General features: G+C 37.6%; 1 protein-coding gene across 4 annotated transcripts in view; it reads right to left on the bottom strand.

Moving 5' to 3' along the window:
- The window catches only part of EXOC6B (exocyst complex component 6B), a 677,279-nt gene that overhangs the window by 53,140 nt on the left and 607,186 nt on the right, over positions 1-16,953 (bottom strand). The window contains exon 21 of one of the 4 annotated variants that reach the window (XM_032178397.2): positions 4,835-5,462. The exons of the other annotated variants lie outside the window; for them this stretch is intronic. Within the exon in view, the coding sequence (XP_032034288.1) occupies positions 5,376-5,462 (87 nt within the window). The 3' untranslated portion in view covers positions 4,835-5,375. Of the gene's footprint in view, positions 1-4,834; positions 5,463-16,953 lie in introns of those variants that run through there. 4 annotated transcript variants of the gene reach the window in all.

Genomic DNA, 16,953 nt, shown 5'->3' with positions numbered 1-16,953 from the left:
CCAGTTTCATCCATGTCCCTACAAAGGACATGAACTCATCATTTTTTATGGCTGCATAGTATTCCATGGTGTATATGTGCCACATTTCCTTAATCCAGTCTATCATTGATGGACATTGGGGTTGGTTCCAAGTCTTTGCTATTGTGAATAGTGCCACAATAAACATATGTGTGCATGTGTCTTTATAGCAGCTTGTTTTATAATCCTTTGGGTATATGCTCAGTAATGGGATGGCTGGGTCAAATGGTATTTCTAGTTCTAGATCCCTGAGGAATCGCCACACTGACTTCCACAATGGTTGAACTAGTTTATAGTCCCACCAACAGTGCAAAAGCGTTTCTATTTCTCCACATCCTCTCCAGCACCTGCTGTTTCCTGACCTTTTAATGATCGCCATTCTAACTGGTGTGAGATGGTATCTCATTGTGGTTTGGATTTGCATTTCTCTGATGGCCAGTGATGATGAGCATTTTTTCATGTGTTTTTTGGCTGCATAAATGCATCTGACAAAGGGCTAATAACTAGAATCTACAATGAACTCAAACAAATTTACAAGAAAAAAACAACCCCATCAAAAAGTGGGCAAAGGATATGAACCGGCACTTCTCAAAAGAAGGCATATCACTATCTTTTTGCAATGCAATTCCTTTTTGTGTCAAATGAAGATAAGAATTTATTTCACCTCTATTCTACAGTCTCTTATACTAACATGAGATGCCAGCAGTGAGGGTCATAAATACATAACAACAGATCCCGTGCATTCTAACACTTTAACTAACGACCTGGTCCATATATTTAAATGAGGTTTTAAAAAACTCTTCTTGTTAGGTACTAAGGAAAAGAAGAAATAGGTTGTGTGAAAAGCTTACAATAGCTGGTAAATAAGATTTACATATAGGATAAAATAAATTTAAGTGTGCAATTGTTAGATATAGACTCTCAGTGCTACTAGAATTCAGAGCAAAGAACTATTAAAGCTAGCTGTAGGAATTAGGATTTGAGTTGAGTATTGAAGTATTCAATACTGGGCCCCAGCCTGTCTGGGCTCTGTAGGGAGCCAGGAAAACCTCTCCATCATGGGAAAAGGGGAGTGAGGGACAGCCACCTAGGGGATTCACACTCTCCACAGGAACTTGAGCAAGAATGGGAATGGGAGAATCCCTCTCACCCTCCTTGCAAACCCCCACTGTGCTTCTAGACTGAGGCAGAGAGCCAGCTGGATATTCTGTGGGGGCAACTCTTGAGTCCAGGGGGACCTGTACAAGCCTTAGGTCCTACAGCAGACCAGAACCAGTGCCACAGCCTCAACAGAGGACACAGTTGTGGCACCTGGGAGCACTAAGATTATTCCACACCCTCACTAAATGCGGCTTCACTCCAGCTTCTGGCCTATCAGTCCTGCTTCAGTACGACTTTGGCTGGCAACCGCAGTTTCCTGCTGTTCCAAGAAGCACCCTATGGCAGGGTGTGTGCCCCTACCTACCCCCACCACTAGTAGCCAGGTGGGCAATGCCTGCTAGAGCTTCCAGCCCAGCAGTCCCACTTCTGGGTGAACTCAACTGGAGGCTGCGGCCTTCTGTTGTCCCAGGACGCACTTGGATGGTAGGGCGTGTGCTCCATCCACTGGACACTGGTAGCCAGGTGGGCAATGCCTGCTAGAGTATCCGGCCCAGCAGTCCTGGCTTCCCTTATGCAGAAGATTGAAGCTGGACCACCTCTTTTTTTTTTAGACGGAGTCTCATGCTGATGCCCAGACTGGGGTGCAGTGGTGCGATCTCAGCTCACTGCAACCTCCGTCCCCCAGGTTTAAGCAATTCTCTGCCTCAGCCTCCTGAGTAGCTGGGATTACAGGCATGTGCCACCATGCCGGCTAATTTTTTGTATTTTTAGTAGAGACGGGTTTCACCATCTTGGCCAGGCTGGTCTTGAACTCCTGACCTCGTGATCCACCCGCCTCGGCCTCCCAAAGTGCAGGGATTACAGGCGTGAGGCACCGAGCCCGGCCTCCTTCTTGACTTTATGTACAAAATTCAACTCAAGATGGATCAAAGAATTAAATGCAAAATATAAAACTATAAAAACCCTGGAAGATAACCTAGACAATACTTCTGGACATAGGCCCTGGCAAAGATTTTATTATGAAAACACCGAAAGCAACTACAACAAAAACAAAAATTAACAAATGGTACCAAATTAAACTAAAGAGCTTCTGCACAGAAAAAGAAACTATCAACAGAGTAAACAGACAACCTAGATGGGAGAGAATATTTGCAAACTATGCATCTAACAAAGGTCTATTATCCAGAATCTATAAGGAACATAAATTAAGCAAAAAACAAACAAGCTCATTAAAATGTGGGCAAAGGACATGAACAGACACTTTTCAAAAGTAGATACACATGCAGCCAACAAGCATATGGAAACATGTAAAATCATTAGAGAAATGCAAATCAAAATCATGAGACACCATCTCATACCAGTCAGAAAGGTTATTATTAAAAAATAAAAAAAACAAAAAAACAAAAAAAAGCAGACGTTGGCAAGATTGTAGAGAAAAGGAAATGCTTATACACTGCTGGTGGGAATGTAAATTAGTTCAGCCATTGTGGAAAGCATGTGGTGATTTCTCAAAGAACTTAAAGCAGAAGTATCATTTGAGCCAGCAATCCTACTACTGAGTATATACCCAAAGGAATAGAAATCATCCTATCATAAAGATGCAAGCATGTGTATGCTCAATGCAGCACTATTCACAATAACAAAGACATGGAATCAACCTAAATGCCCATCAACAGTAGACTGGATAAAGAAAATGTGGTACATATACACCATGGAATACTATGTAGCCATAAAAAAGAATGAGATCATGTCCTTTTCAGAAACATGGATGGAGCTGAAAGCCATTAATGCTAAGTGAACTAACACAGGAACAGCAAACCAAATACTGCATGTTTTCACTTATTTAGCTCACTTAGGAGCTAAATATCAAGTACACACGGACACAAAGAAGGGCAGAACAGACACCAGGGCCTACTTGAAGGTGGAGGCTGGGAGGAGGGAAAGGATTGAAAAACTGCCTATTGGGACTTTGTTTATTATCTGGGTGACAAATAATCTACACACCAAACCTCTGTGACATGCGATTTACCTATATAACAACCCTGCACATGTATCCCTGAACCTAAAATAAAAGTTAAAAAAAAGAAATTCAGGCAGAATTGGTAAATCTAGCTTCTAGATGATGCTGTCTAGAAACTGAGTGAAACATAAGAATAGGTGTATGGGACGTTCCCGTTTATAACTTCCTTTATTCTAGACCTCTTTCTCAGCCACAGTCCTTTGAATATGCTGCCTCTTTCATGTGGTGCCACCCTTGTCTGCCCCTTTGCTGCACAGTGAAGGTCCTTGGTGTCTTGGTAGCCTTTCCATACCAATGCAGCCTCTGCCATCGCCTTTTCTTCCCACTATTTGTACTGCTTTTTTGGTATTTATAATACACCACTTTGCACTGTGGCTTATCTTTTTATAGGTGTATTTTGCCTCCCCTTCAAGGGCACTATAAACCTTTCAAGGTAAAATAGCCATATAGAAGTGCTTAACAGATGTCAGTTGATGATAGAGCTTAAAGGACAAATGCTATATTAATCATTCTGAATATTTCTGAGAAGAAAGGATTCCTACTCACATTTTACAGAAAAAAAAAGTGATGTCTAGAAGAGCTAATTTACTTCCCTTGGATTCTTGAGCTGAACCAAAATGAACTGAGAAGGTTCCTCTCCTTACTAGAGCAGGCAGCCTCTTGGCAAATCAAAGTGCATAATCCCTTCAGTAACACTGGTTGCTTACCAGCATAGTCAGTATTGATTTATGCTTGCAGGCACATGGCAGCTGGAGAATAGGGCAGTAATATTAGGCCACTAATACACAAGAGGAGATTAAATGGTTTGAAATATTCTGAATCCTGGTTTTCTCCAAGCTTAGAAAATGACCTACTGGACACGTTACTCCAAGGGCAAAGAGAAATAGAAAAATCACATCCTGGCACTGGCTTGTCATTACTATCTTTAATTTAGATTTCCAAAATCACCAAATATTTGGTTTTTAGGTACAATGTAATTTTCAATACACTTCCCAGCAAGACAGCTACCAATAAATTCAAGTAATTTTAGTTTCTGCAGCATTTCTTGGAAACTTCATGCCAGCACTGTCCTTGTCTCTGAATTGTTTTGGCATGTTTGGCCCATGATGATTCAATCAATTAGCAATGCAATTCACAGGCAAAGTGGCTGAAATTTTTGTGACTCAGCAGAAGAGTCTTGAAAGACATGGTTATTTTCCTGGCAACTTTTGATTTAATTGTCATTTTGCCAGATTTAGTATAAATAGATTAATAGTAGGACAAGCAAAGAGGGCTATCAAAATTCAGGGGACCATGGGCAGTCTTAGTTTCTCCTGCACTGTCTCAGGTGACTCCACTGCTCTTTGGCAAAGTCTGTACTACCTCTGATAACTATCAACAACAGATTACGAGTCCCATATTTAAACACAGCAGAGTAGTAGTCCTGTTTTTCTCTTCTGGAATGATTTTCTACTTGCTAGACAGAAAGATGACATTGCTATAAAATCTACACATAGTTAATATTTCCTGAGACTTCAAGTTAGAAAGACTTGGGGAAAAAAAAAAGGCATAGTGGTCCATGGAAAACAGAAGAAAGTGGAAGTGCCAGTGCCAGGTAGAGGCTATTAGGTAGCTCATTCATTGATTCGTTCACTCATAAATATATATGGAGCACATAGGAAGTAACAGGCATTATATGAGGCAGTGGGAATAAAAAACATTAAACTCCTGAAGTTCAATGTAACCCTAAGATGTCAATTTGTCCAAGCTAGCAAGGCATGTGTGCTGTGTGACAGGTATCTGGTCATTGCGACGCCACCTTTAGTTTTGCTCATTGATTTTTATCATTGGCCAGATATACTTTTCTCTTAGAGAATATAATCAAGAGGTTGAAAACAAGTATGCAAATTTCAAATCAAACATGTTTAATAGAAGAGGGCAAATATTTCAAGGAAACAAAGATTCAGCAAATATACATAAGAAAAAAATACGCAAAGAAACCAACATATGGATTATGAACAAAACACAAAGAAAACTGACTATAAATGAAGTAAAGCCTCTGGCTAAAAATCTAAAGGATGCTACACTTTGCTAGATGGCAAAGTGAATTTAAATGTGTTACAGAGTCAACCCTATTCTTACCCTCGTCCCCTGCCTGACCTCTGAATCTCTGTGTAATTGCCAGTTTGTGTCGGACTTCACATGCTATGACTCTTTGATTTCTGCTTTGTATAACATATTTCTACAGAGTTTGACATTATGGCAGCAGAGGCTGTAAACTGAGTGATTCTTGGAGGCTGCTGACTTGAAGTGTGGGTGGTGAAGAAGCAGGAGAGAGCCAAGACTGGAAAGAAAGAAGGAAACAAAAGTTTCTCTCACTTTTGGACTTAGGGAAGCATTGGCTTTTTTTTTTTTTTTTTTAACAGCTTAGTTAAAATATAATACACATACCATATAATTCCCCCATTTAAAGTATACATCTCAATTGTCTTTAGGATAATTACAGAATTGTGCAACCAGCACCATAGTCACTTTAGAACATTTTCATCACTCCAGAAAGAAACCTTGTACTCATTTTCAGTCACTCCTCATTCCCATCCCCCAGCTTCTGGCAATTACTACTCTACTTCTGTCTCTATAGATTTGCCTATTCTGAACATTCATGTAGATGGAATCATATAATATGTGGTCTTTTGTGCTTGCTTCCTTCACTTAATGTACGATTTTCAAGGCTCATTCATGTTGTGGCACACATCATTACTTCATTCCTTTTTATTGCTAAATAATATTTCATTGTATGAATACTCTGTCTTTCCATTAATCAGTTCATGGCCATTTGGATTATTTTCATTTGTTGGCTATTATAAATAATGCTGCTATGAACATCCATGTATAAGTTTTGGTATGGACAAATGTTTTCGTCTTGAGTATATACATAGGAATGGAATTGCTGGGTTATATGGTTAACTCCCTGTTTAACTTTTTTGAGGAACTGCCAGACTGTTTTCTAAAGTGGCTGTACGATTTTGCATTTCCCCAGCAATGTATGAAAGTGTCAATTTCTCCAAATCCCCACCAATGCTTGTTGTTACTTGTCTTTTTTATTCTAGCTGTCCTAGTGGGTGTGTAATGGTATCTCTTGTGGTTTTTATTTTAATTTCCCTACTGACTAATGATGCTAAGCATTTTGTTCATGTAATGGTTGGCCATTTGTATATTTTCTTTGGAGAAATGTCTACTTAAATCTTTTGCATTTTAAAATTATGCCATCTTTTTATTATTGAGTTGTGAAATTATTTATGTATTCTAGATATAAGTTCCTTATCAGATATATGATTTGCCAATATTTTCTCCCATTCTGTGGTTTGTCTTTCCACTTTCTTGATGGTATTGTTAGTAGCTCAAATGTTTTTAGTTTTTTTGTTTGCTTGTTTTTTAGACAGAGTCTCACTCTGTTGCCCCAGCTGGAGCGCAGTGGAGTGATCACAGCTCACTGCAGCCTCAACCTCCCAGGCTCAGGGGATCCTCCCACCTCAGCCTCCTGGGCAGCTGGGACTACAGGTGTGCACCACTGCACCCGGCTAATTTTTTGTAGAGTCGGGGTTTCACCATGTTGCCCAGGCTAGTCTCAAACTCCTGGGCTCAAGCAATCTTCCCACCTTGGCCTCTCAAAGTGCTGGGATTATGAGCGTGAGCCACTGTGCCTAGTGTGTTTTGAATTTTGATTAAGTCAAAGCTACTTTTCCTTTTTTCGAGTGTGTGTTTATATGGTGTTGCCTAACTCAAGGTCAGAAGATTTACTTCAATGTTTCTTTCCCAGGATTATAGTTTTAGCTTTACATTTGGGTCTTTGATATACTTTGAGTTAATTTTTGTGTGGTATAATTAGAGGATCCAACTTCATTCCTTTACCTGTGGATATCCAGTTGTCACAGTATCATTTGTGGAAAAGACTATTCTTTCCCTCACTAAATTGTCTTTGCATACTTGTCAAAAGTTAATTGGCCATAAATGCAAGAGGTTTTTCCTCAACTTCAACTCTATTCCATTAAGCTACATGTCTATCCTTAGTGCCAGTATAATACAATCTTGATTATTGTAGCTTTGTACTAAATTTTGAAATCAAGAAGTGTGAATCTTCCAACTTTGTTCTTTCTCAAGATTGTTTTGACTGTTCTTTGTTTCCATATTAAGTTTAAGATCAGCTTATCAATTTCTGCAAATAAGTTAATGGGGATTTCAATAGGAATTGTGTTGAATCTATAAATCAATTTTGAGCATTTTAACAATATTTAGTCTTCCAATCCATGAGTATGAGATATATTTCCATATATTTTGGTGCTCTTCAATTTCTTTCAACAATGTTTTACAGTTTTTAAAGTAAACCTTGTACTTCATTTGTTAAATTTATCACTATGTATTAATATTTTATTTTTTATTTTATAAGTGAAGTTTTCTTCATTTCATTTTTAATTTGTTCATTGCTACTGTACAGAAATATAATTAATTTATGTAATTTCTGTATAATATACCAAGTTACAAGTACATGATTGTATCCTGCAAACTTGCTGGATTCATTTGTCAGTTCTAATAGATTTTTAGTGGATTACTTACTATTTTCTAAGTATAACATCATGTCATCTACAAATAAAGATAGTGTTACTTCTACCTTTCCGATCTGAATGCCTTCTATTTCCTTTTCTTGCCTAATTGCCCTACCTAGTACCTCCAGTACAGTGTTGAATAGAAATGGTAAAAGTAGATATCCCTGTCTTGTTCCAGGTCATAGGGGAAGGCCTTTGCTTTTTAAGCAGTTTTTGAAAGGTTTAATGCTTTCTTCAAGAGGAAAAAACAAATAACAATACAGTATATCCAAAGAGAAAAATGCACTTGAACTCCTATTCTCCAGAGTATCAAAGCCCAAAACAGAAAACCATTCTAATTTAATACTTAAGGAAAAAAAAAATAAAGCGACACTAAAATGTATAGTGCTTTAACTGACTGTTGAGGAAACAAGGGAGTATGCATAGGAATGACCTATATATATTCCAAATGACTTTTACTCTGAAGTTCTCTTGAGCCCAGATGTTAGCAAAAAATTAAAAGGATGGGGCCGGGCGCGGTGGCTCACGCTTGTAATCCCAGCACTTTGGGAGGCCGAGGCGGGCGGATCACGAGGTCAGGAGATCGAGACCACGGTGAAACCCCGTCTCTACCAAAAATACAAAAAATTAGCCGGGCGTGGTGGCGGGTGCCTGTAGTCCCAGCTACTCGGAGAGGCTGAGGCAGGAGAATGGCGTGAACCCGGGAGGCGGAGGTTGCAGTGAGCCGAGATCGCGCCACTGCACTCCAGCCTGGGCGACAGAGCAAGACTCCGTCTCAAAAAAAAAAAAAAAAAAAAAAAGGTTGTCCATGGGGGTTCATTTGAGATGAACAATGATAGTGACTGGTCAGATCCCTGGCCTACAATCATCTGCTGGATAAGATAAGGCACTTACCAGACTACTTAATAGGAGTGCTATATGCTACTATAAAGAAAAAAACAAAAGAAACACATTTAAACCATGTAGCATAAGTTAAAAAGAGAAATAATGACTACTAGTTTCTATTCTAGCATATAAGAGGCTTAGAATTTGTCACTACAGTTCTTACAACAAAGAAAAAGTGAATAAAAATCAGGAGGTCGTATTAGATACATCAGAGATTAGAGTCACAGGGCAAATCACTGCCTCAAAAATTGGACAAACAGGCCGGTGGATATAGAGAATACATTTTACTGGAGCAGAAACAAAGGAGCAGAAATAACCACTGGAGCCAGTACTAGGGCAGAAAAACTGAAGCTATAATTTGCAATCAGCTAGAGGCTTATTGTGGACAAGATTGAAAGATAAAAACTGAATATAAAACAACTGTGATTAATATGCTAAGGGTTCTAGTGGAAAAATGGACAACATGCAAGACCACATGGGTAACGTAAGAAGAGAAATGGAAACTCAAAGAAAGAATTTAAAGGAAATGCTGGAAATAAAAAACACACTGTAACAGAAATGTAGAATGCCTTTGATGGGGTCCTCAGTGGACTGTATATGGCTAAGGAAAGAATCTGAGCTTGAATAAATGTCAATGGAAACTTCCAAAACTGAAATGCAAAGAGAAAAAGTATGAAAAAGGCAGAAAAGATTTCTAAGAATCATGGGACAATTGCAAAAGGTGCAATATATTTCTAATGAGAATATCAAAACGAGAAGAAAGAAAGGAACAGAAGAAGTACTTGAAGTAACTGAGAATTTTCCTAGAGATATCAAACCACAGATCCAGGAATCTTGGAGAACATGAAGCAAGATAAATACCAAAAAAATCCTACACTTAGAGATAATCATATTCAAACTACAGAAAATCAAAGGCAAAGAAAAAATCTTAAAAGAAGTTGGGGAGGGGGAGTGTCAGGGGAGAATCTTACCTATATAGAAGCAAGAATAAGAATGACATCTGACTTTTCTCAGAAACCATGGAAGCAAGAAGATAGAAATATTTAAAATGTTGAAAGAAAAAAATCCACCAATAAAGAATTCTAGACCTAGAGAGATTATCCTTCAAAAGTGAAAGTGAAATAAAGACTTCCTCAAACAAACAAATATTGAGGAAATTTGTGCTGGCAGACCTGCTTGCAAGAAATTTTAAAAGTTCTTCAGAAAAGAAAGAAAATAATATTGGTCAGAAAGTGGATCTAAAGAAAGAGCCTGGCCAGGTGTGGTGGCTCACACCTGTAATCCCAGAACTTTGGGAGGCCGAGGCGGGAGGATTGCTTGAGCCCAGGAGTGACCAGCCTGGGCAACATACCAAGACCTCGTCTCTACAAAAAAATGAAATAAAGATTACCCAGGCATAGTGGCATACAGCTGTAGTCCCAGCTACAGGAAGACCACTTGAGCCCAGGAGGTCGAGGCTGCAGTCAGCTATCATTGTGCCACTGCACTCCAGCCTGGGTTACAAAACAAGACTCTGTCAAAGAAAAAAAAAAAAGCCCTAAATAAGGCATAAAGATCATAGAAAATCTTAATTTTCTTATTCTTAATTGGTCTGACAATACTTTATTTAGAACAAAAATAACAACAATGTATTCAGCAACTATAGTTATGAATAAGTGAAATAAATGACAGTAATATTATAAGGGACGAGAGGGAAGAATTGGAAAAACTCTGTTATAATGTATTTGCACTTACACATGATGCAGCGTAGTGTTATTTGAAAGTAAACCTGGATTATCTGTAAATGTATATTGCAAACTCTAGGGAAACCATATGATATGCTAAGAGAAAAGAAAAAAGAATTATTGAAATGTTCAGTTAAAATCACAGAGGGCAGGAAAAGAATGAAAGACAGAAAAAGGAACCAAGAACAAGGCAACCAAGAGAAAACAGTAACAGATATGGTAGATATTAATCCAACAATATCAATAGTCACTTCAAACATAAAATGGTCTAAATGCCAATTAAAAGACAGAGATTTTCAGAGTGAATAAAATAATAAGACCCAATTATATGTTATATATAAGAAACTATTTATTTATTTATAGGCAGGGTCTCACTCTGTCACCCAGGCTGGAGTACAGTAGTGCAATCATAGCTCACTGAAGCCTTGAACTCCTGGGCTCAAGTGATCTTCCCACCTCAGCTTCCTGAGTAGCTAGGACTATAGGTATGTGCTACCATGCCTTGCTAATATTTAAATTTTTTTTTTTGTAGAGATGGGGTCTCACTGTGTTGCCCAGACTGGTCTTAAACTCTTGGGCTTAAGAGATCCTCCTTTTCCTAGTGTTGGGATTACAGGCATGAGCCACTGTGCCTGGCCAAGAAATCCATTGAAAATACAAATACACAGGTTGTATCAGTCTGTTTGTTCTCGTGCTGCTATAAGGACATACCCGAGACTGGGTAATTTATAAAGAAAAGAGGTTTAACTGACTCAGAGTTCAGCATGACTGGGGAGGCCTCAGGAAACTTACAATCAGTGTGGCAATTCATCAAGGATCTAGAACTAGAAATACCATTTGACCCAGAGATTTCATTACTGGGTATATACCCAAAGGATTATAAATCATGCTACTATAAAGACACATGCACACGTATGTTTATTGTGGCACTATTCACAATAGCAAAGACTTGGAACCAACCCAAATATCCATCAATGATAGACTGGATTAAGAAAATGTGGCACATATACACCATGGAATACTATGCAGCCATAAAATAGGATGAGTTCATGTCTATTGCAGGGATATGGATGAAGGTGGAAACCATCATTCTGAGCAAACTATCACAAGGACAGAAAACCAAACACTGCATGTTCTCACTCATAGGTGGGAATTGAACAATGAGAACAACTGGACACAGGGCGGGGAACATCACACCCTGGGGCCTGCTGTGGGGTGAGGGGCACAGGGAGAGATAGCATTAGGAAAAACACCTAATGTAAATGACAAATTAATGGGTGCAGCACACCAACATGGCACATGTATATCTATGTAGCAAACCTGCACATTGTGCACATGTACCCTAGAACTTAAAGTATAATTTTAAAAAATAAATAAAAACAAGAACAAAAAAGAAAAAAAGAAAGAAAATTATCAGGGATAAAGAGGGGCATTACATAATGATAAAGAGGTTAATTCTCCAAAAGGACGCAACAGTCTTTAGCATGTATGCACCTAAGAACAGAATGTAAAAAGTACATTTGGCAACAACTGATAGAATTGCAAGGAGAAATATATTAGCTCACTATTATAGTTAGAGGTTTCAACACACCATTATCAGTAATTGTCAGATCCAGCAGGCAGAAAATCAGTAAGAAAACAGCTGAACTGAATAGCACCATCAATCAAGTGGACCAAATTGGCATTCATAGAAAACTTCAACAAAAGCAGAATATACATCCTTCTCAAAGTCATACAGAATATTCACTAAGACTGACCACGTTCTGGGCCATAAGATATACCTTAACAGATTTAAACAAGTAGAAATGATACAAAGTGTGCTCTAATAATGCCATAATGGAGCTAAATGAGAAATGTAAAAAAGAAAGATGGCTGAGAAATGCCAAAATACCTGGAGATTAAACAATACATTTCTGGATAAAGCATGAATCAAAATAGTCATGTCAAGCGGAATTAAATAATATGTTTAACTAAACAAAAATGAAAATACAACTCATTAAAATTTGTGGATGCAGCAAACGTAATTTTCAAAAGGAAATTTATAACATTGAATCTATATATTACCAAAGAAGGAAGATCTAAAATCAATAATCTAAGCTACCACAAAAGAAAACTAGAAGAAAGAAGAGCATATTAAATCCAAAGTAATCAGAAGAATAAAAGCAACAAAAATTAGGGCAGAAACCAATAAAATTGAAACATAAAACTGATGAAAATTGACAAAAACCTGGTTCTTTAAAAATTTCAATAAAAATGATAAACTTGTAGCCAGGCTATCTAAGAAGAAAAGATTGAAGACACAAATTACCAATATCAGAAATGAAAAAGGGGCTATCATGACTGATACACCATTAACATTAAACTAAGAATAAAGGAATATTACAGGAACTAGTAGCAACTATAGTGAGGGTACAGGATACAAGATGAATATATAAAGGTCAATAGCTATCTTATATACCAGAAATGAAGAACTGGAATTTGAAATTAAAAAATAATATCATTTACATTTGTCACTCTAAAAAATGGAATACTTAGGTATAAATTAACAAAACATGTACAGATTTATATGAGGAAAACTACAAAAATATGATGAAAGAAATCAAAGATCTAAGTAAATGAAGAGTTATTCCATGTTCATGGATAGGAAGACTCAACATTGTCAAGATATTAGCTCTTTCCAACTTGATCTATAGTTTCAATACAATTCCAATCAAAATCCCAGCAAGTTATTTTGTGAATATCAACAAACTGATTATCTAAAGCTTATATAGAAAGGCAAAAGACCCATTATAGCCAACATATTACTGAAAGAGAAGAATGTCAGAAGATTGACACTACCTGTTTCTAAAACTTACCATAAATCTTCAGCAATCAAAATGGTGGGTATTGGGAAAAGAACAGACAAAGAGATCAATGGGACAGAAGAAAAAGCCTACAAATAAATCCACGCAAATATAGTAAACTGAACTGTATATAGACAAACAAGGAAAGGCAATTTAATAAGAGTCTTTTCAGCAAAAGTTCCTGGAACAACTGGACATCCACATGAACGGACAGACAAACTGATACATCCATACAATGGGATATTATTCAATGTTAAAAAGAAATGAGCTATCTAGCCAAAAAAGACATGGAGCAACCTTGAAAGCATATTGGTAAGTGAAAAATGCCAACCTGAAAAGGCTATATGTTGTATGATTCCAAACATACGACATTCCTGAAAGGACAAAACTATGAAGACAGTAGTTGCCAGGTGTTCGGGGAAAGTGAGGGAGAGAAGAAGTGGAGCGCAGGGCAGTGAAACTATTCTGTATGATACATGATGGTGGATACATGTAATATATTTGCCAAAACCCATAGAATGTACAATACAAAGAACAGACCATTATGTAAATTATGGAACTTAAAGATAATGTATTAATATTCACTCATCAATTTTAAAAAGTCACCTTTTAAAAAAAATCTGAACTACTGCAAAAAATCTCCAGATTGGTCTCTTACACTGATTCTTTCTGTAGTTAGAATGATTTAAAAAACAAAACAAAACAAAAATCATTAGATCAGTGCCTTGCTTAAATTCCATTGATGGCTAATTGTGTTTTGGATAAAATGCTGGATTCTTTTAGTTCCTCAAATGTACCAGTCTTTGCCACTCTTTTAAACAAATTAATTTACTTATTTTACTTTTTTACATAGGGACAGGTCTCGCTATGTTGTCTAGGCTTGTCTTGAACTCTTAATCTCAAGCAATCCTCCCACCCCAGTCTCCCAAAGTGTTGAGATTACGGCATGAGCCACCATGTCCAGCCTTGTGTCACTTATCTTCAAATTTCAGTTTGGATGTCACTTCCTAACAAAAGCTGTCCCCAACTCTTACAGATAAAAGCTAGGTCCCTATAAATTATGCTTCCCTAACACTTTATATTTCCCCTTTCATAGAATCCAACTTACTGTCATATTAGACTGCCTGTTTTATTCCCTAGCATGGTAACTCCATGAGGGGAGGACCTATAGTTTTCATTGTTATATGTGTAGTACCTGGTACACAGTAGGTGCTCAGAATTAGAGTGTTCAGAATTAGATGACTGACTTACTGATGTAAGTCCCGAACGCCAATACTCTCTGGAATAGGTTAACTAATTGATTTTTTGTTTTTTTTTTTTTGAGACTGAGTCTTGTGCTGTCGCCCAGGCTGGAGTGCAGTGGCACGATCTCGGCTCACTGCAAGCTCCGCCTCCAGGGTTCACACCATTCTCCTGCCTCAGCCTCCTGAGTAGCTGGGACTACAGGCACCCACCACCACGCAGGGTCTCGCTATGTTTCTCAGGCTGTTCTTGAACTCCTGGACTCAAGTAATCCTCCTGCCTCAGCCTCCCAAAGCACTGGGTTTACAGGCATGAACCACTGCACCCAGCCTGGAGTATGTTAATTTAGGAAGCAGTTGTTATCCTATCTATGGAGACAGAGCTAAACTGATCTGGAATACTGGGTAAGAGGTTGGAGAATATTTCTCTGAGATCATTTTCCATTTTAAATCTAAAAAGGCAGGGAGGTGAAAGAGATGGCCTTCTAAGAACTTGTTTTTTGAGGTTTCTGAGTTTCCACAATATAGTTTCCCATGGTGTGATCCATATTTAGGAACTTTACAGTTCTTTGCCTATAGAGGAAAATGGTCCACATTGTACCAAACACACTTTTCTAGAAGAGGGTAACAAAATCTGCTACCTAGAAATGCAGAAGATAGGACTTTGTGCTATAAGGCAAATATCTTCTGTCATTAAGAATATGAAAATAATTTTTCTGATAAATGTTTTTAATTTATTTAGTGAACAGAGATGCTGTTCTGTGGATTATTTGGTCAATCTTATTCCCATTGCAGAAATGAAGAAGTGGAAAGGCAAGACATGGGCAGACCCTGGGAGTTGTACTGCTGATACCACCATGTATCCAAGATACAGAATTATAACTCCTACTGTGAGGATCTGAAAATTGTTGAAGGTACAGCACTAGGATACCTAAAGTAGTAGGGGAAAGAATTCAGCAGAGGCTACTGCCCAAGAGAAAAAGGACACTGGGGTTGCTGTCATTATCACACAGATGCAGTTGTTTGCTTAGTGCTTTTTAAAAAGTTTCTAATCTCCCTGTAGCTCTTCCAAAGTTTCTCAAGGATAATATAATCTGATGAACTGACGGTGTGTCCCTGGCCTTTCCAGGTCCGCCCAGATGTCAAAAGTCCTCCCTTTTAGATTTGCTATGAAATTAAGATACTTTTTGGCTGGCTGAAGTTTGTAACTGCAACTACTCACGTAAACTCCCAGCTCCTTTTCTACAGCTGCCTTGGAAAGCAAAAATGGGAAATTTGCAAATTTTTTAGAATATGATGATTGGTCCACAGATGACATTCTTTCTGGGAGGCAAGGAAGTGAGGGCAGTGGGTAGTTTTTTCAAAGTGAATACTTTTGGTCCTTTAATGATTTGTTTTGATTCATCTTATGGGGAAGTTTGGAAGGCATATTAAGATGTTCTGAATTTGAACTTGGATCTCTTTCTTAAGAATCTTGGGGAGTCATCTGTTTTTTTATGGTGTAGGTAGAAGATGCCTTGAAGATGGGAGATAGACTAGCTGTCCCTGAGGAGGCTTTCACCAAAGATTCTATAATAACATACAACCAAATCTCAGAGAGTGATTCTGTCAAGGTTATGCTCTGGGATATTGGTTTGTTCTCTAACCTCTTAGAAACAATTTCCACATTACCTGACTTCCTCTGCCAGAATCTGAACTACTTAGACAACACAAAAATGATGATGACAAGAATAATAACTTTAAAAAGTGTTATCATTTTTTCATTATTAAAATTCCATGTCCCATGACAGGTATAAGTACCTACACTATCCTTATTCCTTTAATCTTCATTTTGTGTTCATATTTATCAACTAGATTGAAGCTCTTTGAAGAAGGGATCTAGGTGTGATAAATAACCATTTTATCATAAATAGCACTTAGTAGAGACACTTCAAATATAATGGTTTTATCTGGATTCGTAAAACTGTAAACTCTTCACAGGGAGAGATACTTTAGCTTAAATTTATCCCAATTTTCACTATTTTACCATGAGCCATAAACAGCACAGGTTCACTGAAAAAGTGGTGTCTGAAATTGATTCAGCTTTCTGAATATCCACAAAGTTTTCCACCAAGACATCAAGCTCTGACCATTTATTTGGGAACACCAAAAGTTCATTTTCACCTATAATTACACCTCGCATGGATCTTGCCTGTCTTGTTCATTGCTTAATCTCTTGTGTCTAGCAGAGTAAATGCCCGGTAAGTATTTGTAGAATAAATGAAAAAGAGTTTTACATTAACATCTAGCTAAATTATTATTCATACTGCCTACTACCAAAAAAAGACATACAGTGGCCTGCAACATTAAAATATATACAATATAAGACAAAATAGAAAAAGAATACATTAGAAAAACAGGAAAGAAAAACAGATGAACCAGAAATCTGGGTGAATTGATCACTGTCAAAGAACATTAAATATAGTGTTACTGGCTTCCTGGTTGTCATACAAGAAGAGAAAATACATCAAATTTCTAGTTTCAACAGAATTCATCTGA

The sequence above is a fragment of the Hylobates moloch genome, unplaced genomic scaffold (genome assembly GCF_009828535.3).
Source record: "Hylobates moloch isolate HMO894 unplaced genomic scaffold, HMol_V3 SCAFFOLD_15, whole genome shotgun sequence".
NCBI classification, from domain to species: Eukaryota; Metazoa; Chordata; class Mammalia; order Primates; family Hylobatidae; genus Hylobates; species Hylobates moloch.
The sequence above is the reverse complement of the archived record's forward strand: the minus strand, read 5'-3'. Positions and strand labels throughout refer to the sequence as shown.